General features: G+C 42.0%; 1 protein-coding gene across 3 annotated transcripts in view; it reads left to right on the top strand.

Moving 5' to 3' along the window:
• The first annotated feature begins 9,196 nt into the window (after window positions 1-9,196).
• The window catches only part of Rab30 (RAB30, member RAS oncogene family), a 95,627-nt gene continuing 87,784 nt past the window's right edge, over window positions 9,197-17,039 (top strand). Inside the window, exons 1-2 of one of the 3 annotated variants that reach the window (XM_070034900.1) lie at window positions 9,197-9,387; window positions 10,129-10,176. In XM_070034900.1, coding sequence (XP_069891001.1) covers window positions 9,355-9,387; window positions 10,129-10,176 — 81 coding nt within the window. In that variant the 5' untranslated portion in view covers window positions 9,197-9,354. The remainder of the gene's footprint in view (window positions 9,388-10,128; window positions 10,177-17,039) is intronic. The other 2 variants (XM_070034898.1, XM_070034897.1) reach the window with 2 other exon arrangements.

The following is a 17,039-nucleotide window of genomic DNA, read 5'->3' on the forward strand; positions in this document are numbered from 1 at the left end:
TCTTCCCAGCTGAAGGTGGCTCAGTGGTAGAGCGCTTGCCTTACATGCATGAGGCCCTGGGTTCCATTCCTCAGCACCACATAAGCAAAAAGAAAAAAGCCAGAAGTGGCACTATGGCTCAAGTGGTAGAGTGCTAGCCTTGAGCTGAAGAGTTGAGGGACAGCGCCCAGGCCCAGAGTTCAGGCCCCACGACGAGACACCCCTCAAAAAAACAAAAACATAATCTTCCTAGCTATGGTGGTAAATGTAAGTAGGAGGATGTTAGTCCAGTCCATCCCAGAAAAGCAAGACCTTATCTCAGCAAATAACCATTGCAAAAAGGGTTAAGGAAGTTTAAACCCTCAGTCTTGTCAAAACCCAACAAAATGCAAGGAATAAAAAGTAAATAGCAAAATAATTTTAGAAAGACACGAGTACAAAATCCAGAATAGTCATGGGACTGAAATTCAAGCACTATAATGCTCATCAACATATGGAGTACTGTAGAAATGTACTTGCATTTAGACTGTCAAATGTAAAAATGTAGGCAATTCTTTTTTTTGGTTGGTTGTGGGGACTGAACTCTGGGCCTGGGCACTGTTCCTCAGCTCTTCAGCTAGTGTTCTACACTTGGGCCACAGCTCCACTTCCAGCTTTTTCTGCTTATGTGGTGCTGAGGAATCGAACCCAGGGCTTCATGCATGCAAGGCAAGCACTCTATAACTGAGCCACCTTCCCAGCCCTGGCAATTCATTTTTAATACAGCCATAACTTTTGAATAAATGTACCACATAACTCTTAGATTCTGCTAGTTCTGTGAGTAAAAGCCATTAAATATATGGAGCATGCTTACCCCTCAATACTTGCTGCTGGTACTGGGGACTGAACTCAGGGTCTTGTGCTTTAGATTGGGACTTTTACTTGTGATTGGCACTCAAATTACTTGAGCCATGCCTCCATTTTAAGCATGTTGCAGGCTAACACTCAGAGGTGAGAATCTTGGAGGTCTGCTGGGCTGGCTTTGAACCAAAATCCTCAGATCTCAGCTGAGTAGCTAGGGTTATAAATATGAGCTACTGGCTAGAACATGCTTCCAAATGCAGTATTACAATTCTAATACAAGTATTGTCAACATCAGCTGCAACCATATACTTATTATATTACCACTTTAAGGCATACTGTTAGCAAGTTTACAAAATTAGTTTTATAATTTGTATAATTGCTTGAACTCCTTGAACAAACTAAAATGCATTAGACTGCTTAATTTATTTTCACTATTTACAAAGGGCTCTAAGGCCAGCCCAGTCTCAAACTGGCGGAGGCTAGCTCTAAACCTAGGATCCTCCTCCTCCTTCCTATGCTTCCCTAGGGCTGGTTTTACTGTGGTATGTCATGCCACCATACGCACAGAGGAAGTTCATGCAGACAGAATCGTTGATTTCCTATTAAATTAAGACTTAAAGTACTAGCTATAATTACTTACAGTTGGGCATCTGTTTGAATTTCTTTAAATGGCTGTATTCATGAACATTAATGTGCATATATTTTTGTAAATGTTTCCTACTGTACTCTATTTACAAAACTTGGAAAAATAAGAAAACAAAATCATGAAGACTGTTCACTATGTTCATTAACTGAGCATTTTTTTTTCTTTTGTTCGTGGGGCTTGGGTGCTGTCCCTGGACTCTTCAGCTCAAGGCAAGTACTCTACCGCTTGAGCCACAGCACCACTTCCGGTTTACTAGTGGTTTATTAGAGTTAAGTCTCATGGACTTTCCTTCCTGGGCTGCCTTTGAACCGTGATCCTCAGATCTCAGCCTGCTGAGTTGCTAGGATTACAGGCATGAGCCACTGGTGTACAGCTATTATGAGCATTCATATTTCAAATGATGACCTTAGGATACCTACTGCATTGATCTCCAATGGCAATATATTAAGCACAACAGCCAAACTTGTGCTGTTACAATTAAATCACTAATCAAGACAAGAAAACACTTTTACCACTTGAATATCAACCCGAAGTTAAAATAGTTAAAAGTATGAAGAACTAAAAGTGTTTTTAGTTGGGTGCTAGTGGCTCACACTTATAATTCTAGTTTTTCAGGAGGCTGAGGATCACAGTTCAAAGCCAGCTTTTCTCTAGCAGGAAAGTCTCCAATTAATCACCAAAAAGCTGAAGTGTAGCTGTGGCTCAAGGGGTAGAACACTAGCTTTGAGCACATAAGCTCAGGGACAACACCCCAGCTCTGAGTTCAAGAACGAGGACTGGCACACAGTTTTCTTGCTTTCTTGCTAGGTTTAAGTGGCTCATAGCTGTAATCCTAGCTACTAAGGAGCTGAGATCTAAGAACTATAGATTGAAACCAATCCTACAGGAAAATCTAAGATATCTTTTTTTTTTTTTTTTGCTAGTCCTGGGGCTTGACTCAGGGCCTGGGCACTATCTCTGAGCTTCTTTTGATCAAGGCTAGCACTCTACCACTTGAGCCACAGCAGTGCCACTTCCAGTTTTTCTTTCTTTTTTGGGTCCGGTTGTGGGGCCTGAACTCTGGGCCTGGGTGCTGTCCCCCTCAGCTCTTCAGCTCAAGGCTAGCGTTCTACCACTTGAGCCACAGCGCCACTTCTGGCTTTTTTTTCTTTTTGCTTATGTGGTGCTGAGGAATCATACCCAGGGCCCTATGCATGCAAGGCAAGCTCTCTACCACTAGCCACCTTCCCAGCCCAACTTCCAGTTTTTCTGTTTATGCGGTACTAAGGAATTGAATGGAAGGCTTCATGCCATGCTAGGCAAGTACTTTACCACTAAGCCACATTCTCAGCCCCAAGACTCTTGTCTTTAACTACTAAGAAGTCCGAGGTGAGGTGGAGCTGTGGCTCAAGTGGTAGAGTACTAGCCGTGAGCAAAAAACCTGAGAGGGCTGGGAAGGTGGCCCAGTGGTAGAGCGCTTGCCTTGCATGCATGAGGCCCTGGGTTCCATTCCTCAGCACCACATAAGCAAAAAGCCGGAAGTGGCAGTGTGGCTCAAGTGGTAGAGCGCTAGCCTTGAGTTGAAGAGCTGAGGGACTGCGCCCAGGCCCAGAGTTCAGGCCCCAAGACCAGACTTCCCCCCGCCTCCCCCAAAAAGCTAAGAGATATAGTGCCTAGGCCCTGAGTTCAAGACCCAGAATTGGCGCATATGCATGTACACGCACGTGTGCGTACACCCACACATTTACACACTAACTGTCCAGAATAAAGATCTTCCATTGATAAATTCCATTTGCTAAACTCAAATGGTATGGTCAACCAATTCAATTATGGAAATAGACTATAGTAAACATCTAATTCATTCTAAGGGGAGGCCTAAAAAGAAAGGTATGTTGTTACCTTTTTTTTTTCTGCCTTATCGTCTCAACTATATGATTTCCTTTTGTTGGTACTTCATTTTGGACTGGTTAAGATTTTAGATCAGAGATACAGAAAGGCATAAGACATAATAGCGGTGCTTTAAACTTCACAAACTGAAATATAAAGGATAATACAAACCCTTTGTATATAATGTACAAAACACTTCTTTCTCACAAGTTAGATACTTTTACCTGTTTCTTGTAGGGAATCAGTGTCTCAACAAAAACAGGGGCTGCTTTTTATAATGAACCATGGGCCTTTTTCAAGCTGTACAGGTACTTTGGCAAAATCACTTCATAATCACTGACTTCCCAGTCAACCCAGGCATTATTGTAATTGTTAAGTAATACAATTCAGTATGGGCTGAAACACAGTTTCCCTATATCCCCACTGTTTTGAAGAAACAGAACTGTATGTTGAGATCTTGTCATACAAACCTGACTTCTGATGAAATACCTTTTTTTTTTCTTTGCCAGTCCTGGGGCTTGAGGTCAGGGCCTGGCCACTGTCCCTGAGCCTCTTTTGGTCAAGGCTAGCACTCTACCACTTGAGCCACAGCACCACTTCTGGTTTTTTCTGTTTATGTGGTACTGAGGAATCAAACCCTGGGCTTTATGCATGCTAGGCAAGCACTCTACCACTAAGCAACATTCCTAGTCCATGATGAAATACTTTTGAAGGTAACTGTAGTCTTTGCCTTTCAGGTCCCAACCAAAAACAACAACAACAACAAAAATTCTTTATACACATTCTCACCACCACTCATATTGTCACAGAGGCTCAGAATGCTCCAAATTTGTGTAATATCAAGTAAGCCATTCAAAATAGACTTCACAATCTTTTTTTTTTTTTTTTTGGTCAGTTGTGGGGCTTGAACTCTGGGCCTGGGCGCTGTCCCTCAGCTCTTCAGCTCAAGGCAAGCGCTCTACCACTTGAGCCACAGAGCCATTTCTGGTTTTTCTGGTGGTTAATTGGAAATAAGAATGTTATGAAATTTCCTGCCTGGGCTGGCTTTGAATTCTGATCCTGAGTAGCTAGGATTACAGGTGTGAGCTACCAGCATACTGCCAAAATAGACTTGAACCTGAAGAAGCAGAAATACATGATACAGATACTATTCGACACATTAGGTCAGTTTTGAGATAGAACATTCTTAAGAGGGGCTTCCTTCTAAAGACTGACTGGCTAAATGAATTTTGGTTCAACTCCTTGTTCTCTTGGTTCTCATTGTTCATTGGATAAGGATGGAAAGAACATGACAGGACTGAATACTGACTGAAAAAATTTAGTGACAAAGAATTTGCACAAGCTAGGCACAGAGCCTGTAGTCCCAAACTTGGGAAACTGAGGTGGGCTTGCTTGAACATGGGAGCCTGAGGTCAGCCTGGGCAACACAGTTATACTACACCATTAAAAAAATAGTAATAGGGGCTGGGAAGGTGGCTCAGTGGTAGAATGCTTGCCTTGCAAGCATGAGGCCCTGGGTTCGATTCCTGAGTACCACATAAACAGAAAAAGCCAGAAGTGGCGCTGTGGCTCCAGTGGTAGAGCGCTAGCCTTGAGCTGAAGAGCTGAGGGACAGCGCCCAGACCCAGAGTTCAGGCTCCATGACAGGCAAAAAAAAAAAAAAAAAAAAAAAAGTAATAAAAACAAGCTGGCTGTAACCGAAGTTACTCAGGAGGCTGGGATCTATGGACCGTGCTTCTGAGCCACCCTGGGCATACAAACTTTTGAGACCTTATTTCTAATAAATTAGCAAAAATAAAGCCAGAGTTGGAGGGTTGGAAAAAGCCCAGCAAGGGCTCGAGGCTAAGTTTAAAACCCCAGTACCAGCACCCAAACCAACAAAATAAAAAGGCAAAATAAATCTAAAACAACGCATGCTTCTTTGTATTTTTCCTGTTTCTATTTTTAAAATTGAGATTCCAAAATTAAGTAGAGACTGAATTGAATAACATAAGGAATTAAAACCTGAGTATAAAGAAAGAGGGAAACATAAAATGAGTTTGGGGGAAAGGGATGGAAGAAGTAACTCTATAATCAAGAAGCACTGGACACATAAATGGATACATTAAATTGCAACCCCATGGTACAACCATTTGAACTTTAAAAACAAAACAGAAACAAAAACCTGGATTGTAAGAAAAAAAAATCTAAAGCTTAAACAGGGAAAGAAAACTCAACTTGAAAAGGAATAGTCTCTAGTTTAGCTTTCCTCTTACTAATGTGTGGTATCAGTACTAAAAATTTTTAATTCTATTGTTCTTTCTCCTTATATGAAAAAGACAAAATGATTTATATAATTTCTCAGTTCTCAGACCTCAAAATGAGGTTTACATTTACTCAAATATGAATACTAGCATCTATGATCTAAAAAAAAATTTAAGGCAAGAAATGGAGTTATTAAGGACATTTCAAAAAAATTTTAAAAATCCCTCAACTATCCTATTGCCTCTTTCTAGATATATTTCTTTCACATTTCTGTATAATAATTTTTGCACTGCACTGAGCTCTTATTGCGTGCCCCATATTTGACTTTCTTTCTTTTTTTTTTTTTTTTTGGGTCCGGTCGTGGGGCCTGAACTCTGGGCCTGGGTGCTGTCCCTCAGCTCTTCAGCTCAAGGCAACAGCACCACTTCCAGCTTTTTTCTTTTTTGCTTATGTGGTGCTGAGGAATCGAACCCAGGTTCTCAGGCATGCAAGGCAAGTGCTCTACCAATGAGCCACCTTCCCAGCCCTGACTTTCTTAATATCAAGCTAAACCCTCATCTTCAGAAATATCCAAGTAACTCAGTATATAGGAACTCCACCAAGGGAATTCCTCTCAACATTTTTAGAGTTCAATGAGTAAAGCTAACAATAAATCTAGACTCTTTGTTCAAACCTTTCTTATTTGCACTACACTTAACAAAAACAAATATAAGAGGGAGATGATTCCACTCAGCCTCTGTAGATGCACAAATAGTTTTAAAAATACACAGTACTGATAATTCAATTGGGATCTAGAGGCAACAATTCTATCCCTGTTGAAAACATTCTTGCTGCCAACAGTAACTGAATATACTTTAGTAAGCTATATGATTGTAGTACAAATCAACTTTCTAATTATATTTAAAGAATACACTCTGCTTTCTCTAAGGCACTTCTAATTGCATTTTAGGATTATTTTCTTAGGACTTGGGAGTGTGGTTCAGTGGCAGTCCCGAGGACCTAGGTTTGCTCCTCACCACTGAAAAAAATAAGAAAGTACTTTGTTAACCAGTGTTTCTTCTGCAACATGGGTTTATTTTAGAAGTTGGCATCATCAACTTGGCAAATATTAATTTTTAAAGAGTACAGAATATTTTTCTAAAAATTAAAAGTACAAAATAAGCAACTACTGAACGTAGAGATTGGGAGGAGAAGTTCAAGGTCACTTTGGGCAAAAACTTAAAAAGAGATTTTATTCCAGCAACACACACAAAAAATAGTGTAATCCCAGCTACAAAGGAAACTTAGGAGGATTGTGATCCAAGGCCCATGTTGGTAAAAACACAGATTATCTTAAAAAATAACTGAATGCCAGGTCCCAGTGGCTTATATCTCTAATCCTAGCTGCTCAGGAGGCTGAGATCTGAAGACTGTGGCTCAAAGCCAGATCAGACAGGTAAGTATATAGACTCTTATCTCAAATTAACAAGCAAAAATGCCATAATGGAACTGTGGCTTGAGGGTAGAGTGCTAAATATAACCCACAGACGGAACCCAGGCCCAGAGTTCAAGCCCCAGGATCTGCATATCTCTCTCACATACACTCACACACACACACACACTCACATTCCTGAAAGCACAAAATACACATGTATTAAATATGCCCCATGAATTTAAAGTATGCTAAATGTCTAGATTTAAGACTAGAAAACCCGATGTTATTAAACACATGACAAATTATAGTAATCACATTACACAGGTCTCATTTTTTTACATGCAAGATTTCTGGGCAATCTGCTACTTTTTCCCTGGATGTATTTGTCTTCCATATGTCAAAGTAGTTATGGCTTATATAAATATAAAATTAATGTTAGCAGAGAACATCTCTATTATTACAGATCAGAAAGAAAATGTGGATGTCCCTTTTCCAATACTTACCACTTTTATGTGCAAAAGTATTTCTGAGGAATGCAGATATCTGTATGAGCAGTTGCACTTGAAAGGCTAATGCAAATGGGCAAAGGACACCAACACATACTATCCTTCCCTTTCCCTACATATTAAACACAGTAATTCATCTTGTGGCTTGTTCCCAGAAACAAGACATATAACTTGAATCTTCTACAGATGATATCTACCATGTTTTGGTCATTTAAAATCAGTCCTCCTAGCCTTTTTCTGATAAGAGAATCTATCAGCTGTAATTTTACTAACTTCTAACAGAAATATTGTGCATACTTTTACTGGTTCAAAGAGACCAGTTAGTCTGAAGGATAAGGTGCAGAAGGCGGGAGGGACAACATAAAACACATATTATATATAGTTTTTAACCTTCTGACACCCTCAGAAGGAAATGAAATTTCTCATCTATCCAGAGTGTAGCAAGAATCTGAAAAAGAACAAACACATACCACTGATTTAGTAAAACAACTGGAAACAAAACAGTTTGAAACACTGGACAGAATGACTTAAAAGTTCTTAATCACACTATAGAGTACCCCAAACTAAACGCTAAGTACATCTCTAATATAAATTGGTGAGGGGAAAGAGAGATTGGTAATGAGGCACAAGTGAGTGATTTTAAGTGTTATGCATGCATGAAAATGTCACAAAGAAGCCCATTATTATGTACAATCAATATATGCTAATCAAACATCAAGGTGATCACACTAATGAGTCTTGGCCGTGTTTGGGCATACACCCTAGGTTTACCCAAGAACCGTGGCTATTAAGCCTATTACCAATAATAGCTTCTTTCAGGATCTCGGTGCTTTCCCTGCTGGGTGAGATGTTTCAAACTCGGCATTACTCCTTTCGGCCGCGCCTGTGGTCTTAGTTGCAGGGCCAAAGCACTGTCCCGCGATACCTGGCACATTTCTTGGGACCCCTTTGTTTGCAGGTCATTCCTATATGGCAAAAAAGCAAACCGGTGGGAGAATCCTAAACCTGAGGGAAGGAGGTAAGAGAGTGGGAAAGGAAGGAGAAGGAAGGAAAAAAAATAAATCTGACAGGCTGGCGTGACTCTGGGCGAGGGCGGGTTTCCACGTACAGTCGCGACAGTCTCCACCCGAGACCCCTACACCTCCACAAAGGCCACCGTCGACCCGACTGCCTGGCTAGCGGGTTTAAAGATACCCGTCCAGCCCAGAAATAACACGATTCCCTCGATCCCTCGGCGACGAGACTGAGCAGAGGCGAGGGGCCTGCGCAGCCCTGCAGAAACGTGAGGCCCAGATCGGCCTCCTTCAGTCAGACCCACCCTGCGTCCGTCTCCGGCGAGACCACCACCCCGTCCCACGCTGGCGCCCAGAGCTCTCCAGAAAGCTCGTCCTTCACCTCACCGTCCCCACCGCACCATCATTCTTCAGCCTCAGTCCCTAAAAACTCGGCCAGCTCCGCGGAGCCGTCCCGCAGCACCTAACATGGCGGCCCAACTCTCTGCTTCTTTGCGCTGGGCGCGCCCGGCCGTGGTGCATCTTGGGCATTGTAGTTCGATGTCGGTTTTGGCTTTCCTTTCCTGGACGAAAGGGGACTACAATTCCCAGAATGCATGGCTCTCGAGCATGATTATTGGGGCCGCTAGAGCAGAGGGATGATGTCATTGCAAAACCCCACTGCATTCATTGTGCTACAGTTAATCCTCCCCCCTGCTGCTGTTGGGCTGCCGATTGCCGCTCGCTCCAGCTGAGCTCAGAGTAGCAGCCGCACCGGGGCAGGGACGGACTGCAGCCCTTGGACTCGGGACACCGCAGCACCTTCCCTTGCGAGCGTGACTCATTCTCACATCATTTCTGTTTATGCCCGGGGTGGGGAGAAAAATCCCAAACCAGGTGAGTTGCAGTGATTTATTCAGATGGTTCTCCCAAGTTATCCCTCGCGCCTAGTTCTCAAGGCTTTCTTTGCAGAAGATGGGGAGGGGGCGTGGGGAGGACGGTGATGGTGGGGTCCCCTCAGGCTCTTGTGCAATTTGGGTCACTGCCAGGAACAACTCCGGCAACCTGCCCCCGCCAGAAGACTGGTGCTTGCCAGATTCCCTCGTCGCAACTCCCTTCAACCTTTTTTTTTTTTTTGGAGGCTGGGAGAGGGGGCTGGGCTGGGAAGGATGTTGAGAAATGCTCTTGGAAAAATCAGAAGAGGGCAAAGGTGGAGGACTGCAGTCCTGTCACCACGGCCCGGGTGCGGAGGTTTGAGTGCGAAGGGGTGATGCGTGGGGAGACATGGAGACAGTGTTTCAATGTGATCGCACTACTTTGAAACATTTGTGTCGCTTGGACGGACATAGACTATTTTTTTTTTTTTTAAGATGAGCATACTGCTTCTGAGTAGCTTAAGTTTCTTAGGTCTTTATGTCGTGTGTGTGTGTGTGTGTGTGTGTGTGTGTGTGTGTGTGTGCGTGTGTGTGTGTGTGTGTGTGTGTGTGTGTGTGGTTTGTCTCGCCTTTTCTGCTAATTTGAGGTGACAGTGTCCTTTAATGGTGCACTAGTCAGAAACATTTCACGTGTCCGGGGAAGGTTCTCTTAGGCTGCTGGAAGCATCATTTTAGTTAGCGTTTTCTGTTCTCCCCATTGCAGGATTCAGGATTGTTTGGAAGTGGAGCCGACCGACAGATTTGTGCTTGTGTGAGTGTTGTAAGTTACAATGCCATAGGCTCTTGCCGCTGACAATGGTACCCTAATGAGCTGCCGGTTCTCGAGGCTCAGTTACCTCTCACAAATAACTGTTTGCAACAGGATGGATTAGGGAACCTGGGGTTCCTTTGAACACTCTATGTAAAGGGAAAGGTAGAAGTGTTATCAACCTTTACTGGCTGTCGCTGAAAGGTACCCCCAAATGAGTGATCCTGGCCTAGGAAACCAAGGAGCATCGTAATGTGCCTTAAAACAAACAAACAAAAAACCCAACTTACTTTAATGGGAAACAAAACGTTCTGGCTTGTGTGATGCTGGTTGTCCTTTTTCATAAAAGTTACGGGGATGATCAGTGCAACAACTATGTTACTTTGAGATAAACAGCTGACGGAATCCAGAACAGATGGGACAAGTCTTCCCTGAGAGATCTACAACCTTGGAAATGAATAGATCTGGGGTCAACCACACCCCCTCTTGGAATGTCAAAAGAAGGAAAAAAGCCAAGAGTATTTGCTTAACTTTAAAAAAGGTTAAACCTTTTCTTAAGCTGAGTCAGACTTTGGGAGAAAGTCTTTACTAGCTGTCTCAGCTGCTTTGAATCAATTCTGATGATTTTTGAATTCAGATGTTTAGGTCTTCAAAGTTGCTGCTGGGTGATAACTTTGTTAATTGCTGCTTTTACTGAATACAAAGGAGAGACCATTGTATGGACTTTGTGGTTGAGTGATTTAATGGGATGCTGTGAGCAGCTTTTGGATTTGGGAAAAGAACAACTATAGGTCTTTGCCTTTTGCTTCATCTCAGTTTTGATTACTCTCTGCTCTTCTAGATCCTCTTCTGTTTTTTACCTTCCTTTCTTGCCTTACCTCATCCACATCTATTGAAATTCTTTCTTTCCCTGTCTCTTCACTTACAGTTTACATTTTCTTCTGCTTTAGGATCTCCCCCTTACCAGCATATCACGTCTGTCTGTCTGTCTGTCTGTCTTTCTGTCTTTCTTTCCTAGCCATGGGGCTTGAACTCTGGGCCTGGGCACTATGCCTCAACTCTTCAGCTCAAGGCTAGCACTCTACCACTGAGCCACAGTGCCGCTTCTGGCTTTTTCTGTTTATTTGGTGCTGAGGAATTGAGCCCAGGGTCATGCATGGAAGGCAAGCACTCTACCACTGAGCCACCTCCCAGCTCTCACATCTCTTTTTTCTAAGTCTCTTTCAAACCTCTGAATATCCTAACCCACTCAGTAACCCACTCAGTTTCTCTTCTCTCACTTTTGAACCCCAGGGTAGATGGAGACTGTGTGTGAATGTTTATTCAGAGTCCTCTATTATATACCTATGTACACGGCACGTGTGTATATACGTATTTGGGTTTTTTTGGAGACAGGATCTTGCTATGTAGCCTTGAGCTTGTCATTCTTCTGCCTCTATCTTCTGAGTGCTATAATTTCAGGTATCACCATATTTATCTGGCTCAGTGCTCTTTGAAGGTTTGGTTTTGGTTTTCCTTGGAGTCTGTATTTGCAGGGTAACCAGCAAGGATCCTGATTCTCAGCCTAGTGTGCAGTTTGTGTGACAGACATAATCTGGCCTCAGCAGCATGAGAACAATTAAATGTTATATAGTTGAGCTCATGTCACTTTCCCTTTTGATGGGCACCTGTGAAGAACTTGCCAATGGGTTAGCAAGATTTTAAATGCTTTCTATGAAATGTTCTCTTAATTCCCAAAGAATAATTCTTCTTCAGATAGCTTCAACATCATTTAATTCTTTTCCCCCCTTTCCCCACTCCTGTGAGTAGTGGAAAGAATACCTTTCTCCCTCACTTACTGTTTTCTATTGATTGCTAAAGATTTCAAATGTCCAAACTGTCCACTTGTTATTTTGAAGGTACCTGGAAGGATAACACCTTTCATTCCATCTCTTCTTCTTTGTGGAGGAAATGTATCTATTGTTTTGTACCCTTCTCAGGAAGAAGGATGTAGTGGTGGTTGAATGGTTTTGCTTAGCAGCAGTATTCCTTCAAGGGCTGAGAAGTCTACCTGCTGTCTCTTTGAAGGCAAGTGACAAGTGACTGGACAGGCAAATTCATATGCTGTCACTAAGACCTTATGATTTTTAATTTTCTTCTCAATATTTTGTTACACACCAAGAAATGTCATAGGGAGGAGAAATAAGCTGAAATAAGCTTTCTCTGTGATCGTGAATAACTATGCAACAATTCTTTAGGTATATTGGTTTTGGGGAATTTGCTGAAGGAAGGGAGACAAACATAATCAATAATGTATGCAGAGGTATGAGAGCAATTACAGGAGCGTAACCCCTTGGAAGCAGTTTATTCTTAGGTGATGGGGATGTCCAAAAGTGTCAGGGAACTTTTGACCCAAGACATCAAGGCAAAAACAGCCTTCATGAGTGCCTGTGTTCTCAGGCACCTAATAGTGTCTCACACAAATGGAGACTCAATTTATGTTGAACTAACCTGATTGTCTAAGGATCCATTGCAAAGCAGGAAATATTAGGACAATGGAAAGTAATGCAAATGTCACACAAAAATCCAGTTAGCAAATCTATTCCTGAGACCTGCGGTCTTTATGATATTTTGTAGGTAACTTTTAGGGAAATTCAAAAATATTTCAGTTCTGGTTTCTTTTGAGTTCAACTTCCTTGATTCTAATTGCATAGAGTTCCCCAAGTCAACGGGTCTCAGACTTTTGAATTTTCTAATAGAATAAAATTGGGAGAGTTTTTTTTTTGGGGGGGGCGGGGGTGTCCGGTCATGGGGCCTGAACTCTGGGCCTGGGCGCTGTCTCTCAGCTCTTCAGCTCAAGGCTAGTGCTCTACAACTTGAGCCACAGTGCCACTTCTGGCTTTTTCTTTTTGCCTATGTGGTGCTGAGGAATCGAACCCAGGGCCTCAGGCATGCAAAAGTGGCTTTTTTCTTTTTGCCTATGTGGTGCTGAGGAATCGAACCCAGGGCCTCAGGCATGCAAGGCGGAAGTGGTGCTATGGCTCAAGTGGTAGAGCGCTGTATCTCCTCTCTTTTATCTCACAAAAGTATATTTAACTTTATGAGGAATTTTCTATCCTGTTTTTGTTTTTCTTATTTTGTTCCAGAAGAGGAAAATATAAGATGACAAACAAAACATCACAATGTTGCCACAATTTAGGGAATCATCCTATTTTCTTGGCTATGGTAGAGATGTGGCTTGTCTCCAAATAAGAACAAACACTTGGCCGAGAATGTGGCTTAGTTATAGAGTGCTTGCCTAGTATGCATGAAGCCTTGGGTTCGATTCCTCAGTACCACATATACAGAAAAAGCTGGAAGTGGTGCTGTGGCTCAAGTGGTAGAGTGCTAGCCTTGAGCAAAACAAGCTCAGGTACAGTGGCCAGGCCCTGAGTTCAAGCCCCAGGACTGGAAAAAAAAAAAAAGGACTAACACTTCCAATTACAGAAGAATTTTATATGACCTACAAATAGATCACTTTTTTGTAGTTCTTCTCCATAGGAATTCAACCCTAAAGGCTTTCTCAAGATCAGAGTACCATAAAAGCTTTAGCTTGTCTCCAGAAAGTCCTCTGAATGACAGTAGACCCAGGAGGTCATGTTAAATGTGTGAGTGTTTATATTCTGAGTTCATATATAAGTCTATGCACTTTCTACCACTACTTGTGTGTGTTTGGGCAATTATTTAACTTCGTTGAACCACTATTTCTTTTGAATTTGTGTGTGCACCAGTACTGAGGCTTGAACTTAAGGCATGCTTTTCTCTCTCAATTGGATTTTTTTTTTGTTCAAAGCTGATGCTCTACTACTTGTGCCACACTTCTACTTCTGGCTTTTTGCTAGTTAATTGGAGATAAAAAGTCAAAGACTTTTCTGCCCAGGCCAACTTCAAACTAGGACCCTCAGATCTCAGCCTAGTGAATAGTTAGGGTTCTAGGCCTAAGCCACTAATGCTGTATTTCTTTGTAAGATTGTTGTAAGGATTAAATAAGAATGCATTTAAAATATCTGGCACTATGCCTGGTATAGTCGGTATTTATAGTATCTATCTTTCATACTATTTATTGATCATTTTCAGCATTTTATTTCTTGAGTGATACCTTGTAGTACTCATAGGGACAAGGTAAGGAAAAAGATAACAGTGTATCAGACAACCTGATGCCATCAAAGTACATATACATCAGCATAAAAATGTTGATATGGAAATCAGTATTTTCCAGATATGTTTAACTTAGATTTAATCATGAGGCTATCTATAGACAAATCCAGATTGTGGGACATACTGCAAAACAGCTGGCCTGTGATCTTCAAAAATGTCACCGGAATAAACAACACACAGAAGAAAACAAAAGTTATCAGGGGATTGATGTACATTAAAGGAACAAGAGATAAAACAAAAAATTCAAGAGTTCATGCTAGACTGGATCCTGAATTAAAAGAAAACACACCAAAATAAAAGCTTAGCCAGGTACCAGTGGCTCACACCTGTAATCCTAGCTACTCAGGAAGCTGAGAAATAAGGATTGAGGTTCAAAGCCAGCCCTACAGAAAACTCCCATGAGATTCTTTTTTTTTTTTTTTTGTCGGTCGTGGGGCTTGAACTCTGGGCCTGGGTGCTGTCCCTCAGCTCTTCAGCTCAAGGCGAGCACTCTACCACCTGAGCTACAGCGCCACTTCCGGTTTTCTGGTGGTTTATTGGAGATAGGAGTCTCACGGTCTCTCCTGCCCAGGCTGACTTTGAACCGCGATCCTCAGATCTCAGCCTCCTGAGTAGCTAGGATTACAGGTGTGAGCCACCGGCGCCCGGCTCCCATGAGATTCTTATCTCCAATAAGACACCCAAAAAAACCCAGAAGTGGCGCTGTGGCTCAAGTGGTAGAATGCTAGCCTTGAGCACAAAGAGGCTCAGGGACAGCACCTAGGCCCTAATTCAAGCTCCAGGACTGGCAAGAAAAGCTTATTGTAAAGGTCACTTTGGGGACAGTTGAGGGAAATTTGAGTGGTAACTACACATTAGGTAACAGTAAGGACAGTGGAAATTTTGGAGTGATAGTTCCCCTATTCCTTCAGGTTGACATCTAATTTAGTGTGTGCAACAGTTGCTGTCTTCAGAAGTGTCACCTCAAAGCCAGAGGTGTCCTTCTAAAGACTGCTTCAGGAGGTAGTAATTTTCATTGTCACAGCAAGTATCCAGTCTGTGGGCTAAAGTAGTATTTTTAGTTTTTGAATAGTGTATGTCCCTTTTATATCTTTCTGAACACAATCTTGTAATTTTCCAATGAAAATACATAGATGTACAGCCAGCACTCTGGTCTTGATATTGTTACTAGTGGTAATGCTGGTGGGACATTGTTATTTTCCCAGCCTGGACTCAACCTATGATCCTCCTCATCTCAGCCTCCTATGTACTGTGAGCCGCTAGCACTAGGTTTGCTTTTCCCTTTGTTTTCTTTTTTCTTTTTTTCATGCTGGTACTGGGGCTTGAATTCATTGCTTTGCATTTTTGTTTACTTTTTTTTTTTCACTCAAACTGGTACTCTGTCTCACTCAAACTGGCCCTCTGTCGCATGAACCATACCTCCACTTCCAGCTTTTTGCTGGACGTTTCTGCCCTGGCTGGTTTCAAACTACTATCCTCCGATATCAGCCTCCTGAAAAGTTAAGATTACAACTGTAAGCTCACCAGTGCTTGGCTTATTTTTTTCTTCTTTTTTTTTGGGGGGGGGTCCGGTTGTGGGGCCTGAACTCTGGGACTGGGTGCTGTCCCTCAGCTCTTCAGCTCAAGGCTAGCGCTCTACCACTTGAGCCACAGTGCCACTTACAGCTTTTTTCTTTTTGCTTATGTGGTGCTGGGGAATTGAACCCAGGGCCTCATGCTTTGCAAGGCAAGCACTCTACCACTGAGCCACCTTCCCAGCCCCTTGGCTTATTTTTTTATTTATTTATTTTTTTTTTTGCTTTTTGTTCCATAGTTTAAAAAGTTTTCAAAATAAGTTGTGAAAAAAATCAAACAAAGCATATAAATGGTCTGATACCTCTTTGATCCCCAGTTGATACTATAATTGAGTATTTATGGCCTCAGATAGCTAAGTAGGTCTACAGAAAATTTCCTCTATGCCTGAAAATAAACAGTCAGTCAGTCCTATCTTTAGGGGTCTCAGTATAGTTTTGGTTCTGGAAAACCTACCTAGGATCTACCATCTGAATTTTTCTTTCTTTCCTTTTTTTGGGGGTAGAGGATAGGGAACATTTAGGGGAAAGATAACTTCAAAAAACAAGTTTCTTAGCCTTACTCAGAAATGTTTCCTCATTTGCCTGTAAAAATGGAGGTGAAGTTGATTGCACAGGATTAAGAGCATGAGACAACATTCACAATATACCTTTGTAGAGCATCTTGTATTGAAGACCAATAGAAACTCTCTGATTCCATTTTACCACATTTTGTATACTCCTTTCATCCCCATTCCCTTAGAGTTTTAGCCCAAGTGGCTAAGGGTTTGGCAAAGGTATATAGAACTAGAACTCTGGAATATTGCTGAGAAGAATTTAAATCAGGAGGAAATTAAAGGGAAACTTTGTGCCCTTTGGCTCACAATAGAAGTTGGGAAGAAAGGAAGTTATGGATGGCTGCAGCTTTGTTTCCCCGTTTTTGTTTTTGTTTTCATTTTACTTTTTAAAATCAGAACCCTCAGTACAGAACCTTATCTTTAACTTACATGTGCAGCACTGGCTGAAGAAATAACTCTTAAGATTTGAAAGAGAATTCCTAAATGGAAAACAAAACACCAAAAACAACCTTTCTGTCTACACATGCTATGGAACTGAAAGGCAAGATCTGTGTGAACTCAC

The sequence above is a fragment of the Dipodomys merriami genome, unplaced genomic scaffold (genome assembly GCF_024711535.1).
Source record: "Dipodomys merriami isolate MVZ:Mamm:240054 unplaced genomic scaffold, mDipMer1.0.p SCAF_25, whole genome shotgun sequence".
Lineage (NCBI taxonomy): Eukaryota > Metazoa > Chordata > Mammalia > Rodentia > Heteromyidae > Dipodomys > Dipodomys merriami.